This window comes from Trichosurus vulpecula, chromosome 9 (genome assembly GCF_011100635.1).
Source record: "Trichosurus vulpecula isolate mTriVul1 chromosome 9, mTriVul1.pri, whole genome shotgun sequence".
In the NCBI taxonomy this organism is placed as follows: Eukaryota; Metazoa; Chordata; class Mammalia; order Diprotodontia; family Phalangeridae; genus Trichosurus; species Trichosurus vulpecula.
The window spans coordinates 87,071,577-87,094,026 of record NC_050581.1 but is presented as its reverse complement, the minus strand read 5'-3'; the positions used below and the strand labels follow the sequence as shown (position 1 = coordinate 87,094,026).

Genomic DNA, 22,450 nt, shown 5'->3' with positions numbered 1-22,450 from the left:
ACACTAGAGGTCTTCCCAGAGATTCTCTAAGTATAACGACACAATTACATTTCTTCAATGACAGTTCAATTTTTTTTTAAATCTTCTATTTGGTTTAAAAAGATGCAAAGAAAAAGTATATTGTGTCCTAAAGGCTAAAAACACACAAAAAGAACAATGGAAGATACTGGAGTCACTTTTGACTAAGTTAAGGCAGATCTTGATTTGGAGGAAGTCAACCTTTAAGGTTATTAATAGAACAAGAAATAAATCACATTCGTTTTGTATAAAATATCATTTATAACAGCTGCCAGTTTCACATTAGAACACTGGTCAAAGGATCACAAATGAAATGCATCAGTGTTGATACTATTTATCTGCATTTCCACTTGTCCCTACCTGTGATTTCTTACAAAGCACAGCTATCTTTCTTCCCGACTTTTCTTAGAAAAGGGAAAATCAAGTTAAAACGGTCACAGAACTCATTCTACAGTGGCAGCATTCATTTGTGTATGTTGTCAGTTTTTGCTCAAAAAATGATGAAGTATTTAGAGTGACCAATTACATAAATGCAAACAAAACAAACAAATAAAAACCCCATGAAAATTCTTACTCTATCTCAGAAAGATGGAAAAAAAGAAAAGCAAATAGATCTTAATAAAGCTCAATGAATAAAACGTAAGGGAAGCTCTGAATCATTGGCACTACCAAAAATGATTAAAATAAAAATTTAAAAAAAAAACCAATCCACAGAAAAGCCTGAGATGCACCTTCTCATATTTAAAATTGAAGCCTCCTATGAAAGTAGGTCCTTTATCATATAGTTTCCAATTATTGTGTGATCTGGTTATAATATTTTATATAAATTTTACTAGGAACTTACACAAACAAAAAATGACTTAATAACCCAACTCCAGATATGTCACTCCAAATGCTCTTGTAATCCTTTCAATACAGAAATACATTTTACATAGGTAATACATTATAGTTTGCTTTACCATCCTGGTATTGTGTTTTTTCCACTCACCTTTTTATTATTATAAATGGCACCATTGTCATTTTGTGCAAATTATTTTTTTCCTTTTGTGAGGCATACAATTTTTGGATAATCCAGTCAACTATTTCTTTTAAAATAAACTGCACTACCAGTTTCCTAACCATTCTTTTCCTTCGTTCCTGATGACAAGACATATTACAGGCCATGGACAAGATGCTATAAGATACAAATGAGTAAGGCTTCTGGTCAAACTAGGAAGTTCTTTGGATTTTAATAATGATCTGAAAGTGTTAACAATAACTAGAAAGGGACTGCCACAGAATCTCACAGTTGGAAAGAATTACAGAGGACATCTAGTCCAAGCTACACATGGACAGGAATCATTTCAACACACCTACGAATGGATATTCAGGATCTACTGGAAAGACCTTCAGTGACTGATAGAGCATCACTTCCCAAAGACAGACTATTGCACTTTTGTCTAACTATTAGGAAGGTACATCTGGCCTCTCCACAACTTCAACTCACTGATAAATATAAAATTTTTCTCTCTCTCAACCTTCTTTTGCTTAATCCCATCTCTCTATACCTATATGTACACAATTCTATAGTAAAGCTATGGAGGGCAACAAAAAAGGTTCAGTCACCATAATGTCATAGAACCAACTCTATTTGGTGCTTGGCCCAGGACCTAACCATACACACAATTCAGCTTTCTCTATACATTTGTCTTTATTCCCTGATGGGGACTGAAAAGGTAAATACAGTGATCAAACTCGGTAATTCAGAGTATGTAAATAGCTACCATCAGATCTAGATTTCTACTTCACATACCTAAGGCTAAAGGAGAAGTATGACTGATGAAAATTCATCTAAACAACATTAGGGACAAACAAGGAGCAACAGAACAGGGACAGACAGAAGAATTTAGTACCTAGGGGTCCCAAATGCAAGACGATTCTGGTAGGGACAACACAAGTTAGGCAGTCAAAATGCCTTGAAGGAATACTTCTAAAATTGGAGGGATCACAGAATATCAGCACTGGAAGAGACCTTAGGTATCATTTCATTCAAACTGTACCTGAACTTAAATCTTCTGTACAACATCATTAAGATGTTGGTCATCTCTTCTCTGCCTGAATGTCTAACCTAATACCACTTCCTACCTTCCAACACATCTCACTCCATTTTTTGTATAACTCTAATTTTGGTAAGTTCCTCCTTATGTCAAGACAAAGACTGTGAGACTTCCACTCTAACTATTCCTAACTAAATTCTGCTCTTTGAAGCCAATCTGAACAAGGTTAATCCTTCCTCCTTTGACATCTTTCAAATTCTTGAAAACAATTATCACACCTTCCCTACACACAGATCTTCTCTCCAGTTTTTCAACCAATCCAGTCCTCATACAGTTGAGTCCTTGTCGTCATGCATATTCACCAAATTGTCTAATTTCTACATATACATATTCTGGCTCAGTTCTCAAAAATTTTCTTTTACTTGAGACTCCCAAATGTCTCACATGGAGACCATTTCTCTCCAAATTCTCCCCATGGTGAAGATGCTTCTTATTCAGCTCATGAGCCATACCAACAAAATTAGTGGAGTAAAAATAGGGGATCTTTAAGAATGTTCCCACTTTCAGAGCTATCTAATGCCTACCCTTGCCTATCATAACAACTTCAGAAAGATTTTTTTTAATGAAATAAAACCCATTTTTTTTATATTTTTTTAAATTCCAACTTTTGGTGTCCCAGATTACAGGGTAAAATACAGGAAGTGAAACCTTGGGTTAGGAAGACCTGAACTCAAGTCCCGCCTATGGCATACAAGAACCACGACCCTGAGATAAGCCTCAGTAACCCAGGCAAATCTGTAAGAGCATTAGTTTGAGAACAGTGAGAAAGAGAAAAAGAGAGAGAGAGAATTTTCCAACTCCATGGAACTCTGATTTTTCACTTGTAATTAGGTGTTCCATGAGAATATTTTGATCCTAGCCAAATTTTTTCTTCAAAAATACTAAGCCTGAAATAATCAAATTATTACTATACATGAGGGCAGCTAGTGTTGCAATGGATAGAGTGCGAGGCCTGGAATCAGGAAGACTCCCCTTCCTGAGTTCAAATCTGGCTTCAGACACTCACTCTGTGACCCTGGGCAAGTCATTTAACCCTCTTTGCCTCAGTTTCCTCATCTGTAAAATGAGCTGGAGAAGGAAATAGCAAACCACTCCAGTATCTTTTCCAAGTAACCCCCAAATGACAAGCCAGACACGACTGAACAGCTGAAAAACAGCAACACCATACATCAAGCTGACTGACATTTAAAGCCCTCATAACCTGACCCCTTCCTACTTTTCCAATCTCGTTAAAATTTACTCCTCTCCACGTACCCTGTCATCCGTGACAAACTTTCTTGCTATTCCGTGAACATGACACTTTATCTCAGGATTCCATGCATTTTCACTGGCACTCATTCCTACAATTGTCTCCCTCCTGTGTTCTTGGGATTTTTTCAAGCCTTAATGAAAATCCAACCATCTACAGAAACCTTTCCCAGTTCCCCTTAATGTTAGTACCCTCCCTCTGTGAATATCTTCAACTTATTCTGTATACTGACTTTTACATAGATGTTTCTATGTTGTCTCCCCATTAGTCTGTTAGGTCTCTGAGAGTAGGAGCTGTTTGCCTTTCTCTGTATCCTTAGCATTGAGTACTGTACCTGGTACATAACAGTCTCATAATTTGCTAGTTGTTGACTTCAAGAAATAAGAATTAACAACATTAGCATTGAGGAATGACTTAGATTAATCCTTATGGTGGAATAGAGGCTGTGTGCTTTCTGACCTTTTTTACCTTATTTGGTACAACTAGGCCTGCAGATGCCCTATGTATTTTAAAGAAGTAAGAGATTAACTGGTAATGAACCTGTCTGTGTTCGAGCTAGAAATAAAAGAAATAAAGTGAGCTAACTACTCTTCTGTTTAATGGTCAAGGCTGAATCACATAGAATAACTAAGTAGATTTCCTACGATGAGCAAAAGCCTCATTCATTCTACAGAAGTTGCAATGAAAACGATTATCTTTTCCACCAAGGCTATATAAAACAACTTTACTAATAACACCTCATTTATCCAACATTGTCAGTGAAGAAGCTGTTTACTAGAAATAATGAAGTAAGTCCACTTATGCACCAAAATTATTAGTAGCTAGATGGATTTGCAGTCAAGACGACATGAGTTCAAAGCTTGCCTCCAACACTTACAAGTCACATCAGAGATATGTTTCTCAATTTCCTCATCTATAAAATGGGAGACTTGGATTCAAGGTCCTCTAGGGTCCTTTCTAGCACTGATTCTACAGTCCTGTGACACTATTTAATTTCAACTAGTTTACCTTAAATTTTTCAAAAGTGTATCATATAACTTCCTACCTTTTTAATCTAATTACACTTAATACGATTCAAAACCTTATTGACAACTCAGTGTAATTATTAAGACATCAATTACTGGAATTTGTTGCAACAGTGATGTCTTCCTCAAGGATGACTGAGGTGTACAGAACTGCTTGCCTCTAAAATGACTTCAGACACTTAGTTCGAGGTTCACTCTTTCTGCTCTCTTGATGCTTAGATGACACTTTTCCTAAGAATCCCTTTTTGAAGCCTCCTCTTCTACCCTACTAGCCCTCCCTCTCAATTCATTCCTTTCTAATCTTCTGCGGCCTGGGAAACCAGATAACCAACCTTAAAAGCTTCATATTGAATAGCAAAGAAATTTCTAAATGAAATCTTAAGGAACTCTTACAAAATAAAGCACAATGGCATTAGCGCATGGCCTTTGAAAAACTATTTCAGGTGGGGGAAAAAACTATTTCACTGGACTCTTTCGCTCATTTCCAGAGTCTTAGAAAACCGACATTAACAAGAGTTTAACTTTCAAATAAAGAGATCATGCACTGGATATATGTTGTTACCTGTAGTAGAAATTGGCTTGTATTTGGATTAAAAAACTTAAAAGTTTCTAGACTTTTCTAACTGTGCATGTTCAATTTTAGGTTAGACACAGTAGAAGGCAAGTTCCCTTGGGAAGGGGACTCTTTCATTTTTGTCTCTGAATCCTCAGTGCCTACTACAATGATTGATGTGTAGTAGGAATATAATAAGTGCTTGATAAATTTAACTGAATTAATCCATAGTTTTTTAGCCCAGTTCTCATTTACAAAATACAGATATTTTTACTATCATATCTCAAAGAATTATCATAACAATCAAATGAAATCAACTATGTAGAGCACATAAAGTAAAAATGTAAAACAAAAATTTCAGCTATAATTATTAGAGTATATTTCTATATAATATAGCCCTGAGCTTTAAAAGTATTAAGCTATTAAAACATTTTTATAAATTCCATTTCATACTGAAAGGCAGTATGTTTTTTTAAAAAATCAATTAAAATTTTAAAAAAAGGCTTGAAAAAAAGGACAAGAGAGATATGCATATGTGATAGCCAAAAGAGAACAAAGGAGACCACAATGCTCATGGTGTTCACTTCAGGAACTTTCCGTGAGTTGAAAACAAAAAAAACTATATAGTCTTAAAACATAATTCTCCTCAAAGCATATTTTATCAGGTACTCAAATCCATGCCACTGCAACAATATCAAGAAAACCGTACCTCTTGGGGCTCTCTTCTTTGATGAAGTGCTGGAGACAAGTGGTTCAAGCTACAATTTTGTGAAATTTCCTCTTTCTTCAAGTCTAAGGGTTAATATTAACCATAATCTACATGTATTTACATGAATGAGAAAAGTACTGATATTTCACAAAATGAACTGGGACAGCCTCCAAGAGTGAGTATACAACAATAATAAAGAGTAATGGGAGGGGTTTGTTGTAAGGCTCTTCTTAACACGGTCAACAGGGTTTCACAGGTGAGAAACAAGTGATGATGGGCATGTTCATTTATTTAAAGATAATTTTATAATTTAAAACAATACCACATTTGCCATAACATAATCTATAAATTATATACAAACACATTTGAGAATTAGTTGAGTTACTGCAAATGATGAATTGTAAACCTTGTCTATACTTTAGGCCCCTCTTTGCTCTCCACTCAACTTCCATTGTTTTCACTCCCTTATAAATTTGTTTCTGCCCCCACTACTGTACTGAAATTCCCCTCTGAACAGCCACCTATGACATTACTGACTTACTTTCTTTTGGGCCAATGCTCACTCTGTAACTGCACTGGAAAAACTACAGGGCTTAGAGTTAGAAAGGATCTGAGTTTGGATCCTAAGTCTAATGTTTAATAGTTTTATGACCATGAAAAAGTTACTTGTCTATACTTCTGTATTTTAAGCTATAAAAAAGGGAGGATGATGAGGCTGATCTTTATTTAGATGAAGGTTTTCCAATTACTTTATGTATATAAAGAACGAAAGGGATCATTATCTCCATTTGACAGACAAGGAAAATGAAAAACAGGTAAGTTAGAGACAAAGACATATGTCTAAGGGCACACAAGAAGTCACTGGTCCTCTGACTACAATGTGCATCACGTTGCATGCCAAACACTGCTATTCTAAAACAAAAAATAATACCCCAATTTTCTGTACTTGAGCATACAGCAAAGAAAGATTATTTGTTAACTAAACACGTTTATAGAACTGTTTGAAAGCCATTTCATATGAAGAATTAAAGGTGGTAACAAAAGACTAGAAAGGGCCATAACAGCCATCTGCAGGACAGTTTTCTAAAATAGGTAGTAGACTTGTTCAGTATAGCTATACAGGAAAGAATTAGTGGCTGAAGGTGGAAGCTATATAAAGGCAGATTTCAGTTCAACTTTTTATAAGAACTTTCTTATAACCAGAAATGTTTATCAAAACAATGGCTTCCTCATTAGGTAGCCGGGACTGTCACTGAAATTTCTCAAGAAGAGGTTGTCATGTATGTGACGTGAATGTCATAGAAAGAAATCTTGTACTGGATGGAAGGTTAGATTAGATGACTCTGGTCTCTTCCAACGCTGAGTCTTATGTTTCTACATTCTTGGAAAAGGAGGAAAAAGAAATTATTTTATCAGGAAGAGAAAGATCACTGAGGCAGTGTATACCACAGATCAGTCTGACAAAGTATTTAACTTAAACCCACAAACAATTTTGCAAAGCTTGCCAAATATATTACATATACCAGTTTGTTTTGTGAGCAACTCAATGAAAAAACAAAAAACACCAACGATATTTTTGAGGCAGAAAAGCAATCCCTGCATCTGAACTGCAGATCTCATTTTTTTCAGTGTTCATTATTTAAAGTCCTTCCAAGAATATGTAATATTATCACTATATCTACTCTCCTCTATTTACACATATCATAGTTTCCGTATGCCTCAGTTTTAGGCAGTATTCATGGATTTCCATAGTTGAAAAGAAAAATCATAAACTGGTAGCTAAACTGGTGAATGTCTCCCTGAATTAACTAGATTAAACTTCAGACAGAGGTAACATATACAGTCTATCACTGGGGTGACAATAAAAAATCTTTACAACTTGGTAGAACCTACCAGAACTTTTGTACCATTAGCATGGCCTTCAAGAATTCAGGGTAATGCCCATACCAAGATACACAACATAAGAATAAGACTTTAGTGAAGACAAAGGTTTATTAAAGAAAATGAATAAGTTAAAGTAAATAATGGATGATTGCGAAGTTATGCTTTCAAAAAACTATTGACATAAAATAGCTTAACATTTGCTAACAGGAAATATCTTCCTGTGTGCCACTGAAAAGGTCAGAGAACTTTCAGAAATGCTGCTTCAGAGATCTAATCCCTGTCTGTCATGGGATACAAGGCGGCAAAGTGACAGCTGTTAAATAGCTATTTCACAGGGAGAAGTAGCTATGGCCCTAAACCCTTGTGCCACTAAAAGCTGGCAGACCTGGGAATAATACCTCTGGCTGCTGGCCCCCAGAGACTTCTGGAGAGATTTCATGAAAACGAGGGGAAAATTATTCATGTTCATTCTAAGTTTATTAAAATTCAGAGAAGAATCCCACCTTAGGGCTATAATAACTTAATTAAAGGAGCAACAATTCTTGGGAACTATTCTAGCCCAAGATGGGGAGACGTAGCTTCTTACCAAGGCCAGCCAGGAGCCAACAAGATCTAAAAGACACAGGCCTGCATTATGACCCTGTCACTTACTATTTGTGTAACCTAGCATAAGTTCCTTCACTTCTCTGGGTCTCAGTTTCCTCTTCTGAAAAATAAAGGACTAAGTAAACTCAAACTTATAGCTGGCAGGACAAAAAAGCAAAAAGATGTGAAGACTGAAAGAGGAGAAAATATGAAATACAAAGTGACTTATTAGAAATGCCGACTACAAAGATTTGCTTTCCTAGGGTTCAGTCCAAAAACAAAGTCTACACACATGGAAGGAGAGCAAAAGCTAAATTGACAGTACAATCCTTAACTTAAAAGCACTTGATAAGTATCTGTCGAATAGAAGTGAAATTAAGAAAAGCTATAAAATATAATTATCAAAATAAGAGAATGTTTCTAACTTTATGAGCACAACAAAATCACTGCTACTCAGAACAATTAATTTCCATAAATCAATGGAAATATAATTAATATGCTGTCGATACTACAAATGGAAAATCCTAATTATTTCAAAACCTGAAAAATATATTTGACGAAAAAGTTTCAGAAATGTCTCACTAGATTATAAATGCAGTAAAAGCAGAGAATTTTCCACATACACTTGGAATTTTCAAGCCATTTCTTTCTCCTTTGGTTACAGCTGGGATTTCTCCCGGTTCTAAGCCACTTTCACTGCTTTCTAGGTCACTGTCATCTTCCTCGGTGGAGATGCTACTACTTTCTTCTTTTTCCAGGCTCTCAGCTTCAGAAGAGACAGACTCACATGACTTTGGTCGTGAAACAGTCTGCTCACATTCTCTCTCAGATTTTAAACTGTCTTCTTTTATACATTCAAAAGAGAGAGGCACAGAGGCAGAAGATTCCATGGGATCAGAAGCAGCAATAGTGGAATCCACTTTGTCACCCTCAGGTTTTAATTCCTGCTTTACAGAATCAGGATGGAAAGATGTGCTTAAGCCACTGCTTCCTGGAGATGAAGAAAACATGGGTTATTAATTAAGTTTGCACTGTTCTTATCATATATTACCCACTGAATATCAATTTCATAATTGCTCATAGCTTTATTAACATTAATGGTTATTTCATTAACCGTATTTCCAAAAGACTAGATGAAAAGATGGCACAATCCATTTTTTATCAAGTGATCAATTAAAGAAAGGGCAAATTATTTGGAGGCTATTGAGCTTTTAATGTTAAATTTATTATTATTATGAAATGTGATAGTAAATAAAAAACTGAAGTAAAATTTTTAAAGGCTATCTTAAAAGGCATTGAAAAACCTGAAAATCAGTGGTAACAGAATTAATTTTGTGGCATTAACTTCGTAGGTTTTTGTTTTAAGAGGTGTATTTCCTTGTCCCTTTGCCCCGGATAAGCAAGTCCTCAAAATTTACAGCCTTGGGTAAGCAAGAAAGCCACATAGCCCAGATCTGCAGAATAGACATGTGACCATCATTTATTTATCTTTACTGTTCATATATGCTGTTAGCATTTACTAGAAGGAGGAACGAAATAGGAATCTTATACTCAGAAAACAGTATAGCAAGAAGAGATTCTCCTAGGTACTGGATTCCCAAAGCTGTCACAGTAACAACTTATAATTTTACACTTAAATACAGTTTTGAGATCCATAGACACAGAATTTTTTTTCCTAATCCCAAAGAACTCTCAAAACTCCTCAGCCTGGAAGATGAAGACAGAACAGAATGGATAAAGGCATAGAGGGCTAGCACCTCTGCTTATGCATTTCCTACAAATGTCCTGAAAAACTACAATAATATTTTTTACCCAGGTAATTATTCCAACAATTTCATTCTTCGCCTATAGTTCCTCTTCCTCCATCCTTCCTTGTCCGTGTGTGTGTGTAATACACACACAGAGTCTCTATTGCCATCCTGAGAGTAGATAATACAGTGGTATAAAATGCTAGATTTAGAGTCAGAGGACCTGGGTTCAAATCCTAGCTCTGTCAACTTATTATATGTATTCCCATGACTTAAGGCACTAAATTTATTCAACTGTAGGAAACTAAGTCCCAGTAACCTCAGTAAAGTTAGGAAGTTAGATTAGATGATTTCCCTTTCTTCTCTCAGTCTAAGAGCCCATGATTCTATGACTCTGCTATACTCAGCTCCCGGCTAGTTTATCTTGGATAAAATGAACAGATTGCATGCCATATATCAAAAGACAAAATGATTTTGCATGATAAGGGCCACAAAGCCAATCAATTCTGGAAGAGGAGTAAAAATTCCTTCCTCTGATATGGCAATAATTTGGATCACAGGGGTCATGTCACCCAAATTTAGCTGTCTGATAATGAAAAAAATCACAATATTTATTTAAAACACTGTCTTCAACCTTCCAATTTATTCTATTTAAACCATGTTTGAAATTCTCTAAAATAGGCTTGGATCTATTCAAAAGCAAATTTTGTTTAAAAAAAAAAAAAAGAGGTCCCATGCCATGGTAAGTGATTCAAAATCACATTGACGAAGCCCAAACAATTTATCCTTGAATGGGAATCCAGGCTCCAATACTTACCAGTTATATGATGATCACCTTGCTACACCTCAGCATTTTTCTCATCTGAAGAAATGGAGATACCTCCACTATCTAATTCACAGGGTGATTCGTGAAAAAAGCTATTGATACACTTTAAAGTTCTATGTAAAGATGAGCAATTATCACACGTCATTTATTATAAAAGGGAAGTAGGCCAAATACTGAGTTTTTCTGAAGAGTGATTTAACTCAAAATTTGCATTTACAAAAAAATTTATGAAATTAAGTTTGCCATTTAACCATATGCTTTCATTATGTTCAAACTAAAATTTGGTAAATTACAAAACTTGATAGCTAAGAAATCCTTCTTAAAAATTCACTCAAAAAATAAGAAAACACACCCTGTTGAAGGGTAGGGAAAAAAGACATGATCAAATATTTTCCTGACTATTAAAGAAGTTTGTTTCATTTAAGAAGGTGGGATTGAAGCAACTACCATAAGAAAAGTACAGAGACAACAAATAGTTTTATGTAAGTGGATGAAATCATCTGCTTATCAAGTCTTTATGTAGTTTATTGTTTCATTTCTCCTTTAAGCCTCATCAGAAAAATGTTGTCTACTATGTGGTGCACATTTTAGCTACAGAAACTGAAAAATATCATCCATGAAAACATGAAAGATTGAGATCTACATCTGTAGAAGACATACAGGCAAATGAAATCACAGACCTTTGAAGTAGCTTACAATTCAAATTCTAGCCCACTGAGGGAGTTAATATTCATGAGAAAAGGAACAGATAAAATCTGGGATCAAAGTATTGAAAAAAGTGTTAAGTAATAAAGCTTCATTCCTCATTTTGGTCACAATTTTACTTCATAAAGATGATTATGCTCCTAATGCTTATAGATTTCATTTCCCATGCTTGTTCACGTGCTTCCTCCTAAAACTTCAAAATGGCGTTTACTAGATATTCCATTTGCAACACTACAATATCTATCTGATCGTACACAGATTTATGGCAGCCTATAATCAACAACCTACAATTTCTAAGGGAAATATAATCAGTCTTTATCTCACCTGAGACTTTATTATCCAATAAATTCTGATCAACCTGCATTCTTTTCATCATGTTTTCTTCCCCAGAAGGCATTCCTGTGTTTACCAACTCCTTTTTTTCTGCTGGCTTTTCATTGACCTTGAAGCCATCTGTAGCTGCTTCAGTGGCTACAATTTCTGCACCAACTACCATGGCTGATATTCTTTCGTCCTCTGGAGTTTTAAGTTTTTTAGATCGAGATCTGGTATGCTGGAGGCTGTTATAAGAGATATTGCCGTCAAAGCAGAATGGCTGTCATGGAAAAGATAAAATGTCTACCAATGTAAGTAGCAAAGGAAAAAAATTAGACAATTCTCCATTTTTTGTGCTGATAGAGTTTGCAGTTTATTAAGTGATAGATAAAAATTGACTAGATTCCCCCCTCCCCTCTTTAATTACTCTTGTTTGGAACAAGATATCAAATTATAAAGCTAAAGCAATCTAAAGTAACTTTAATTAAGAAATAATGAAAATTAGTCATTAGAAGAAAGGTTATAGGCAAATTCCAAATCAAAATATATTTATTAAATGCCTATATAGAAGAGGCAGCAACAAAACTGGGCCTTAAAGTAGTCTAAAAGGCAGACATGACAGATTTTCTAACCTCAAGAAATTAACAGTCTTTGAGGAAGAAAACACAGCGTGTCTCATTTTGCAGATGTTTGGGGCAAGAACATTAATCTACTATTCTCAGAAAAAGAGATACAAAGTAGAAGAAAAACAAGAACAAAACCATAATGCCAGAGACTCTTGAGGTCAGCATATATAACTTGACTTGTGTGATTTCTGCCAAGGTAGGAGAAAATGCTTGAGAAGTGTGAACTCTGCACAAGCCCCCTGAATACTACTCATTAGGAGGGAGTGATGGTAAGGGAAAGCTAAGAGGGAAGGAGAGAAAAAGAAAACATACAGTCTCAAAGTGAGAACCTAAGCCATTTCTCTTTTCGGTATTTTACATGGAGACAGTCGCACCTGTCATGGGGAAAATTATCCAAATCACCAATTTTGGAAATGTCTAAGGACTCTAGCGGAGCTGTTTAAGCACTGTCCTCTGAAGTGCATCCCCAGAGATTCGATTCAGCCCCAGGAAAGTCCATGCAAAACAGTTTCCCACATCCCGATCTTCCATATTGAAAAATCCCAACCACTTTCTTCATCATTTTAAAAAATTAATTATTCCCCATTCACACATAAATCTCATGCTGGGACCCAAAATACCCCTCCCAAAAAATACTACGAACAACCAAATTTGACAATGGTATCAATTTCATGTGACACATAATGCCATTAAAGTTTGGAATGCCTTTAGTTTTGTGATTTTCTGCTGGAATGAGAAGGTAGGACCTTGAATCCCCAAATTTAATCCCTTCCCAGCTGATTCTAAGGTATGCTGAGTTCTAAGGAAACCCCTTAAAGGTAAGCTTAAATTACCAATATGAGAGGCCCACAAATGGTAGGCCTCAAGATTATGACTATGCTCAAATTCAAAGAATTACACAGCTTCAACCTAGTATAATTATTTTCAGGACATAGTTCTGAAAGGCACAGAAACTATTTACTTCCATTTTTAGTTACTAATGACCTCAAAGAGTTTAGTCTCTAATTCCTAAAGGCTTTCAGAGAAATCTCACTGTAAGAAATTACCACTGCCAGAACAATCACCAGAAGAAACACCAGAAATATGAAGTCCATGAACGGCTCATTCTCTTCTGCACTGCCCGTCTGCCACTAAGATGAGCTTTTTCTATTCCAAGGTTGTCAACTGTTGCAGGCCAGTGCTAACCAAGTCAATACTCTGGTAGTTTAGGTTGTAAATTGGAACAAGATGCTTATAACTCACTAAACAATTAACAAAAGAATAAGTCACAGTAGGAAGATATTCATGACGGCTAATCAGTGAGGACAAAATATCAAATCATCTGAAAGCAGTTCTGTTCAGAACAATTCTGTTCAGAATCAGAGAAGAGATGGAATACTTGTGGGATTTTGAACCTGAATTAATTAAGTTTTGAAAATAGTTTCACTATTTTTTATGGTAAGGAACCTGCCCACAGGGCTCTTTTTAACGAAAATATCAGAATTTTTTTATGAAATTAAAAAATAAAGTGGACAAAGATTTTTTTTATTGTTTCTCCACTCTAATGACTACTATGCCGTATGTACCACTTATAAGAATATCTAATTCTCAAGTGTAAAATGTGAGTAATTATATTTCTTGTATTACAAGTCTTACAAATTAAGAATTTTTTGACTCAAATTTTCCTTCAAATATTAAGTAAATAGGTGAATAAATGAAAAAAAAACCTAGAAAAGTAAGATACACTAAGAAAAGAATGTTAAATGAACTATTTTATTTGAAAGATTGAAACTTAATAAGTAGGTGGGAGAAAAGTAATTACCTTCTTGACGGCTTTTTAATTTTTCTCCTCTGCAGCCACAATTTGACTTCTGGTGTTGTTTCTGGAGTGGGGAGTGTATGATCGATGGTGTATATATCCTTGCCTTGTTTCCAAAGATGATATCTGTCTGGCTGAAATTTCTTCACAAAAATATCCATTGAAATTTTCACCATGTCTTTCCTGCAGGTACACTTCAAGAAAAAATACAGGATTCATGATATTGGAGAACCCTAAAGCATTTCTAGAACTAAATAAAATTAACTGTTCAGCTATCCCTAAAACACACCAGCAATAAATACTTAGTGACTACATAACTCATGATAATGATTTACATTTTCAAACATTTAGTTTTCAACTAAGAAAATTTCCTAGGAAGGTGACTGGCAAATCACATGCTACTCATTAAAATTGGAAATGGGATTTTTAAAAAAATACATTTATCCCACAAGTTCACTCTGAATTCGGTAACAAAAATCAACCCATAATGAGAGAATCAATTTGAAAACTTGGCCATCCATATTGTGGTAAAATCTTTAGGTAATAAGACTTAGAAACAAGCTTGATTTTTACCCTATTTTGAATAATACAAAAATTTATGGGAATGGAACTGAGAAAAGATGACCATGTGAATGACTGCAACACTTTCCTGCACAGTATAAAATTTTTACATTCTACAAAATGTGCAAGACTAAAATTAGAGTTTTTTTCCAAAAATTAGTTTTAATTAACAAGCCCTCATTAATAAAAAGTACTACTAAATAATTTAGGAGGTTTTTTAAAAAAAATTCCTCAATTCAAAAATAAATAATTCAATTCAACAGGAATTTATTCTGTACTTATGATATATGAAACATTATGCTACATGTCTGGGTAAAAATGCAAAAAATGAAACAATCCGTGCTCTCAATATGTTTATATACTACTGGTGATAAGGGCACTGATTTTAAGAGGGATTGTGTCAATAACTAGGTTTGTGGGAGAGGGGTCAGGAAAGGACTCCTATAAGAGGTCCTCTGCAGACTGTGGAGGGAAGCAGGGATTTTCCAGGGTAGGGGTAAAGGGTAAGTCCATTTTCTGATTCGGAAGAGGACTAATACAAAGACATAGAAACAGGAGGTGAATAACATGTATGAAAACAAATAATGGCCCAATTTCCCTATAATGGAAAGTAGGTAATTGTGATGATGATAAAGTGCTTACTCTATGCCAGGTGGGCAGATAGGGGGCTTACAGATAGAGTGCAGGGCCTGAAGGCAGTAAGATATCTCAGTTCAAATCTGGCCACAGACTAGATGTATGACCTCATCTGTAAAATGAGCTGTAGAAAGAAATGGTAAACCACTCCAATATCTTTGCCAAGAAAATGCCAAAGGGGTGACAAAGAATTGGATACAACTAAAATGACTGAACACCACAAATACGCCAGGCACTCTGCTAAGCACTTTAAAATGATCACCTCCTTTGGTCTTCATAACAACCCTGGGGAACAGGTGCTATTGTTATCCCCACATCCACAGGAGTAAGTATCTAATTCCAAATTTGAACTCAAGTCTTCCTCCCTCGAGGCCCAGCACTCTAACCACTGGACCAACAGCAACTTCATTTTATGTGAAGTAGCTGTTCACTCTCCAACCTCAAAATGATTTGGCTTTACAAGGATAAGGGTGTATTACAAAGATGCTTTTTTCATCAAAATTTCTTAAATATTTATTAGGTGCTAGGCACTAAGCTAAATACTAAGGATGCAAAGACAAGGGCAAAACAATTCCAGTACTCAAGGATTTTATATTTTAATGGGGCAGACAACATGTATATACATAGGTGTATAAAATAGATACGACTTTATAGTAAAAGGAACTGGCAGCTCCAAGGGGACTGGGACAAACACCCTACATAAGATGGCTCTTGAGTTATATCTTAAAGGAAACCAAGGAATCACAGAACTGGAGGTAATTAAGTATTACATTCAAAATTTGAGGTATGCCTGGCAAAAGGCGAGGAGGTGTAAAACAAGAGTATGTTGTGTGAGGAAAAACAAGTAAGGCAATATAGCTGAAACACAGACTGAAGGAAAAAAAGTAATATATGACCAGGAAGACAGGAAGGGGTCAGGCTGTAAGGAACATTTAAATGCCAAAGGTACTGCAATCCAATCCTAGAGGTAATAGGAAGTGGCTGGAGTTCGCTGAAAAAGAGGTCAGCTCACTCATTCCCATTTTGGGATGACTCCACTCTAGGGCTTCTGCTCCTGATAGGATTGGGAATATAGACCTATAGGTCATCTGCACAGAGATGATGGTTAAAATCATGGGAGCTAATATCACCAGGACAATATAGAAAGAGAACAGAAGAGGTCCATGGACAGAATATGGGGGAATCCATAGATTTAGAGAGAATGCTATAGATGATAAACCAGCAAGGAGATTGAGAAGAATCAATCAGAAAGGTTGCAGAAAAACCAAAAAGGAGATTTACCTTATTACTTTTCAGACAAATGAGCAAACCTACAATTCATTTAGGAAGCATGTGCTGATAAATGGTGGGAAATGGAAGCAACTAATTACCTTTCTAACCTCCAAAAATTGGTCCCTCAAGTCCAGTGCACTAAATTACAAAGTATTTTATTATAAATATCATCAGTGTGGTGGGGAAAAAATGCTACAGTGAACTGGATGAGAGAGAAATCACTACCAACCATGGGAAATTCAGGATTTGCCTTACGGAAAAGGTCAGATTTAATTGACCTTGAAGGATCAGAACATGAATGCAGAGGACTATCACTACACCAAAAGGAATGAGAAAATGTAGAATTACAGAGTAAACTGGGAAGACCAAGGTGAACCAATTCAAAATGAAGTGAGTAGACCAGTAGAGCAATTTGTACAACAGAAAAAACACGATGCATATAACATAGAATAATAAATAATGACAAAAGACTTTAAAATTCTAATCAATGCAATGACATACCATGATTACAAATGACCAATAACACTTACACTTTCAGACAGGGCCGCAGAAGGCATCTATTTCACTTAACCATGCATACATATTGTAAGAGTTTTGAGTTTTGGTTTTCAATTTTTTTTTGTTGTTTAACAATGGACAGGAAAGGATAAAGTGGGGAGAAAGAATGAATGTTTACTAATTTGTAAACCAAAAAAGAAAGCCATCTATACTATGTGCTTCTGCTTCTCTCCTCTTAAACCTTCTTCAATCTAGCTTCTGTTACTCCATCATTCAAAAGAAAATGCCAATTGATTAAAAAAATGCAAATCAAAACAACTCTTAGGTACCACAACACACCTATCAAACAAAACAGGAAAATTATCAATGCTGGAGAAAATCTGGGAAAACTGGAACACTAATGCATTGTTGTTGGAGCTGGGAACTGATCCAACCATTCTGGAGAACAATTTGGAACTATGCCCAAAGGGCTATAAAAATGTGCATACCCTTTGACCCAGCAATACCATTTCTAGGGCTGTATCCCAAAGAGATCATAAAAATGGAGAAATGACCCACATATACAAAAATATTTTTAGGAACTCTTTTTGTGGTGGCCAAGAACTGCGCATTAAGGGGATTTCCATCAACTAGGGAATGGCTGATCAAGTTGTGGTATATGAATGTAATAGAATACTACATTATATATATATACATATATATAATGATGAACAGGTGGACTTAAGAAAAACCTGGAAAGACTCATATGAACTGATGCTGAGTGAGGTGGACAGAATCAGGAGAGTATTGCACACAGTTACAGCCACATTGTGTAATAACTGACTTTGAAGGACTTGGCTCTTCTCAACAATGCAAAGGACCGAAAACAACTCCAAAAGATTCATGATGGAAAATGCCATCCACATCCAGATAAAGAAATATGGAGCCTGAATGCAGATCAAAGCTAGCTATTCGCTCCCTTTTTCTCATGGTTCCTCCCATTTGTTCTAATTCTTCTATACAACATGACTAATGGGAAATATTTTTGAGAAGAATATATACATAGAGATTATATTGGATTGCATACCGTCTTTGGAAAGAGGGAGGGGAGTTAGGTGGAGAAATTTTAAAACTTATAGAAGTGAATGTTGCAAACTAAAAATAAATAAATTTGTAAAAAAAAATATCCAACAACTTTATGGAGAATAAAGGGGGGTACAAAAAAAAAGAAAAAAGGAAATGCCCTCTCAAAAACTGCCAATGTGTCTTGATTTTCAAATCTAATGATGTTTTATTAATCCTGATACATACTAACGTCTAGACTCCATCAGACACATTTGATACGTATCTTTCCAGATAATTTCTTCTCACTATCATTAAAACTTCTCCTCAGCATCCTTTGTTACTTATTCGTCCATGACAAGTCTGTGAACCATGGATGTCCCCAAGGCATTGTCCTAAACCAGGGCTGCTCAATCTTAGGTTATCTTAGGGCCGCATTAAAATAATTATTCGAGGGCCACACCCAGAATAAAAAATACAGTACACTAACAGAAAGTAGGGGAATGCATCATCAATACGACAGGCCAAGGTGTGAAGCGCAAAAGAAAACACAAAACAACAAAGCCACAACACAACAGTATAAAGGTAGGTGCATACTGACCAGTCTGCATCATACAGACAGAACACATCCCATAGATTGACTGAAAATTCCATGCGATATGTTCCGTCCCTAATACTGCTTAAAAACACTAAAGAAAATTAACATCAACAAGATCATTTATTAGTGATGGAATTTAAAAATCTAATACATATTCCATGCAAATTGTTATTTTATTTTTTTGCTCGTGAAAACTGAAACACACAAGTGGGTCCCATGCGGTCCATGGGCCATATCGTGGACAGCCCTGTCCTAAACCCTCTCCTCCAATCATCATACGTGTAATTATGTAGTGCTTTCAGTTTTACAAAGCATTTTATAATTATTATCCCATTTTATCTTTACTATAACCCCCGGAAGGTAGGGGATATTATATCCTCATTTTACAGATGATGAAAGTGGGGCAGAGAGAATAAGGAGGAGTGTAGAGTAAAGGAGACGGAAGCAAAACAGACTCTTTAAAAAGAGGTAGAGGGAGGAAAAGACGGGAGTGAGATAAGAATAAATGAAAATACAAAGTTAGCAATCATAATTGGGAATGTGAATGGGATGAGCTCACCCATAATACAGAAAAGAATATCAGAAACCAGAATCCAACATTATGTTGTTTACAAAAAACACAAATGAAACAGATACACACAATTAAAATAAATAATTATAAAATAAAATAAAATCACGTGTAATTTCATTCCCCTTCTTCCACTCTACTTTACTTTTCAGCTCCCCTTAGTGTGCTGTCTTCCATCATTTGATGGAAGTCCCTTGAGGGGGACAGACTGTCTTTCATTTTGCCTATATTTATATCCCAGTATTTAAACTATCTGGCACATTATAAGCACTTAAAAGGCCAACTAGGTTGTTCAACAGATAGAGCACCTAGGCTTAGAATCGGGAAGACCAGGGTTCAAATCTGGCTCAGACACTCACCAGGGTGTGTGACTGTGGGCAAGTCACTTAACCCTATTTCCTCATCTATAAAATGAGGTGGAGAAGGAAATGGCAAATCATTCCAGCATCTTTCCCAAGAAAATCCCAAACAGGGTCATGAATTGTTGAACAAAACTGAAACAATTCGAAAAGAATTCACTTAATAAATGTTTGTTTTCCTTCCTTCAAAATGAGATACATATATTTGGACAATGACAATTTGGAAAATGCTTTTGCTTGATTATGCCCATTTATTAAGAAGGCTTTTTCTTCTTTTTTTCAAAGGGGAAAGGGGAGGTAGTTGAAAGGAAAACAAAATAAATCCTTATAAACTGAAAAAATAAAATAAATTTTAAGGTCTTACTAATTCATTCTTCTGCTCAAAAATCTTGAGTCACTTCCTACTATGTCTTCAATAAAATACAAACTCTATCAAGAATCCTGTACTAGAGGCATTGCAGGCATTATACCTACTTCATAAAATCAAAAACTAAGGCTTATTATTGTGGCTACAAGGAGGAAATCCCTTTAATTTTGGTGATGATTATGATGAGCTAGAAGTGGATGCAAACTTCTTTGGGTTAAAGCAAGATGGTCTCACAACAGAATTTAAATGCAATCAACTCAGAGGAAAGAGGGAAGTATGCATGAAAGATAGAACATCAATTATAGCAGTGAAAATGGTCACTCTATAAAGAGAGGCTGGTGGGTTTAATTTGTAACAAAATATATTAAATCAAAATAAGTTTATAAGGAGATAGCTGGAAAGCATCACGCAGAGTACAATCTTTCTCAGCTGCTGCCTGCTAAAGAGAATCTGCACATGTGTTTGCGAGACATTACCAATAAAAGAGCTGGTGCCAAAATCATTATCTTCTCCTGGAAGCTGTGGCTTAAGAACATTAGGCACAGGAGGCTGTGCTTCATGCTAATCAGCTCCATGATGGAATGTAGCAGGGACAGTGGCAGATCCCTTTTCAGTCAAAAGGAAGTATGAAGAATGCAATATTAGGCTAGGAAGAAGACTGCTACCACTAAATAGTATTTCACAGACCACAGTTTGTACCTTAAGAGACCCACTGAAAAAATGCAGGGTTGGAAATTTTAAAAGCTACCAAATACTGTGGATATTATGAAAGTCAACAACAAAACATTAAATATCAGTCTGAACTCTTAAGGCACCCACACCTCTCCACTCAAGCATAATGGATACTACTGCATAAAATGAGCTAAAGCAAAGTTGAACCTAGATATCTGTGCTAAAAACTAAAATAACACCACCCATTAGTGGAACACGTCAACACAAGATGAAAAGATCAACATCCACCTGGTGTCCCTAGCCAGTTTGGATTTGTGACAATGGGAAAGAAAGTCACCAAATTATGGAGAAAAGGAGGGATGATATGTTTCTTTTAATGCACAAAAAGTAAATGAACAGCAGTATCTACAAGAACATTTCTAAGTGTATGGCATACCTGAGAAGTAAGTATGATCAGAAAGAATTGAAAATAACATACTCTGGGCAAGTATTTTAAACTCATAGTATCCCCAGGCAACTCTCTAAGAATATAAAAATACAGGTAGGCATAAATAGACAAAGTTCCCCATCAGGAAATCCATGCACTGATGAAATCATAGATATGCACACTCAACATAGAATCACAATATATTTTTGCCTTAGCTACAGAAAATACTAATATACTTTTTCAATATGCCCATTAGGAAGATCAAGAATGCATCAGTGTACTTAATTTGAGGTTAAGGATTTGTTCTAGAAACTAAAGTTAATATAGCAAATTATGAGAGACTTTGATAAGGAGACATCACTCTCCCCTACCACTTAGTTAATTTATTAATCACAGCTAATAAAGAAGAGAAAAGCTACAGCAGCAGCACTCTTTTATATGGAAGTGTCACCTGCCAAACACTGAAAGCCATTACACTATTAATTTCTAAGCACTTCATAATCTTCTTTAGAATAGACATATAACTTCTTTGGGGCATATGCCTTGCAATGGAATCTCTAGGTCAAAGGGTTTAAAATTTTAGTCTTTATTATTTGTATAATTCTGAATTATTTTCCAAAATTTTTGTGCTGATTCACAGCTCCACTAACAGTAAAAGACTGACTATCATTCCACAATCCACCCAACACTGCTTATTCCCGTCTTTTACTATGTTTGCCAATTTTCTGGGTATGAGGTGAAACCTTGGGGTTATCTGATTGGCATTTCTCTTATTAACAGTGGTTTGGATCATTCTTTCATATAGTTATTAATATTTCACAATTTTTTGAGAAATATTTGTTCATATCCTTTGACCAATTATTTAGTAGATGAATAGCTTCTGGCATGTGTGTGTGTATATTCATATATGTATATATGTATATGAATACATGTAAGCTTTGCTATATGTGCATGTATATATACATATACATATATATTTGCATTAAATATGTGTATACACCTAAACATCCACACACACACACACACACACACACACACACACACATCTATATGATTACCAATAGGTAAGTGGTCAAGGGATATGAACATACTTCTCAAAAGAATTGCTAACTATTAACAAAAAAAACACTAATAGTAAGGAAAACATTGATCAAAACAACCCTGAGGTTTTACCTCCAAAAACTGGCAAAGATGACAAGAAAGATAGAAACAGTTAAGGCTGGAAGGACTGAGCAAAGATAGACACACTAGTACACTGTTGATGGAGCTCTAAAACAGTTAACCATTTGAGGAAGCAATGTATAATTACTGAAA

At 35.5% G+C, this 22,450-nt stretch overlaps 1 protein-coding gene across 3 annotated transcripts in view; it reads right to left on the bottom strand.

Moving 5' to 3' along the window:
- KDM4C (lysine demethylase 4C) overlaps positions 1–22,450 on the bottom strand; it is a 507,818-nt gene that overhangs the window by 258,335 nt on the left and 227,033 nt on the right. For all 3 annotated transcript variants that reach the window (XM_036737952.1, XM_036737951.1, XM_036737950.1), the window contains 3 exons: positions 14,141–14,331; positions 11,723–11,958; positions 8,743–9,110 (listed from right to left, as the gene is read on the bottom strand). In XM_036737952.1, coding sequence (XP_036593847.1) covers positions 8,743–9,110; positions 11,723–11,958; positions 14,141–14,331 — 795 coding nt within the window. The remainder of the gene's footprint in view (positions 1–8,742; positions 9,111–11,722; positions 11,959–14,140; positions 14,332–22,450) is intronic.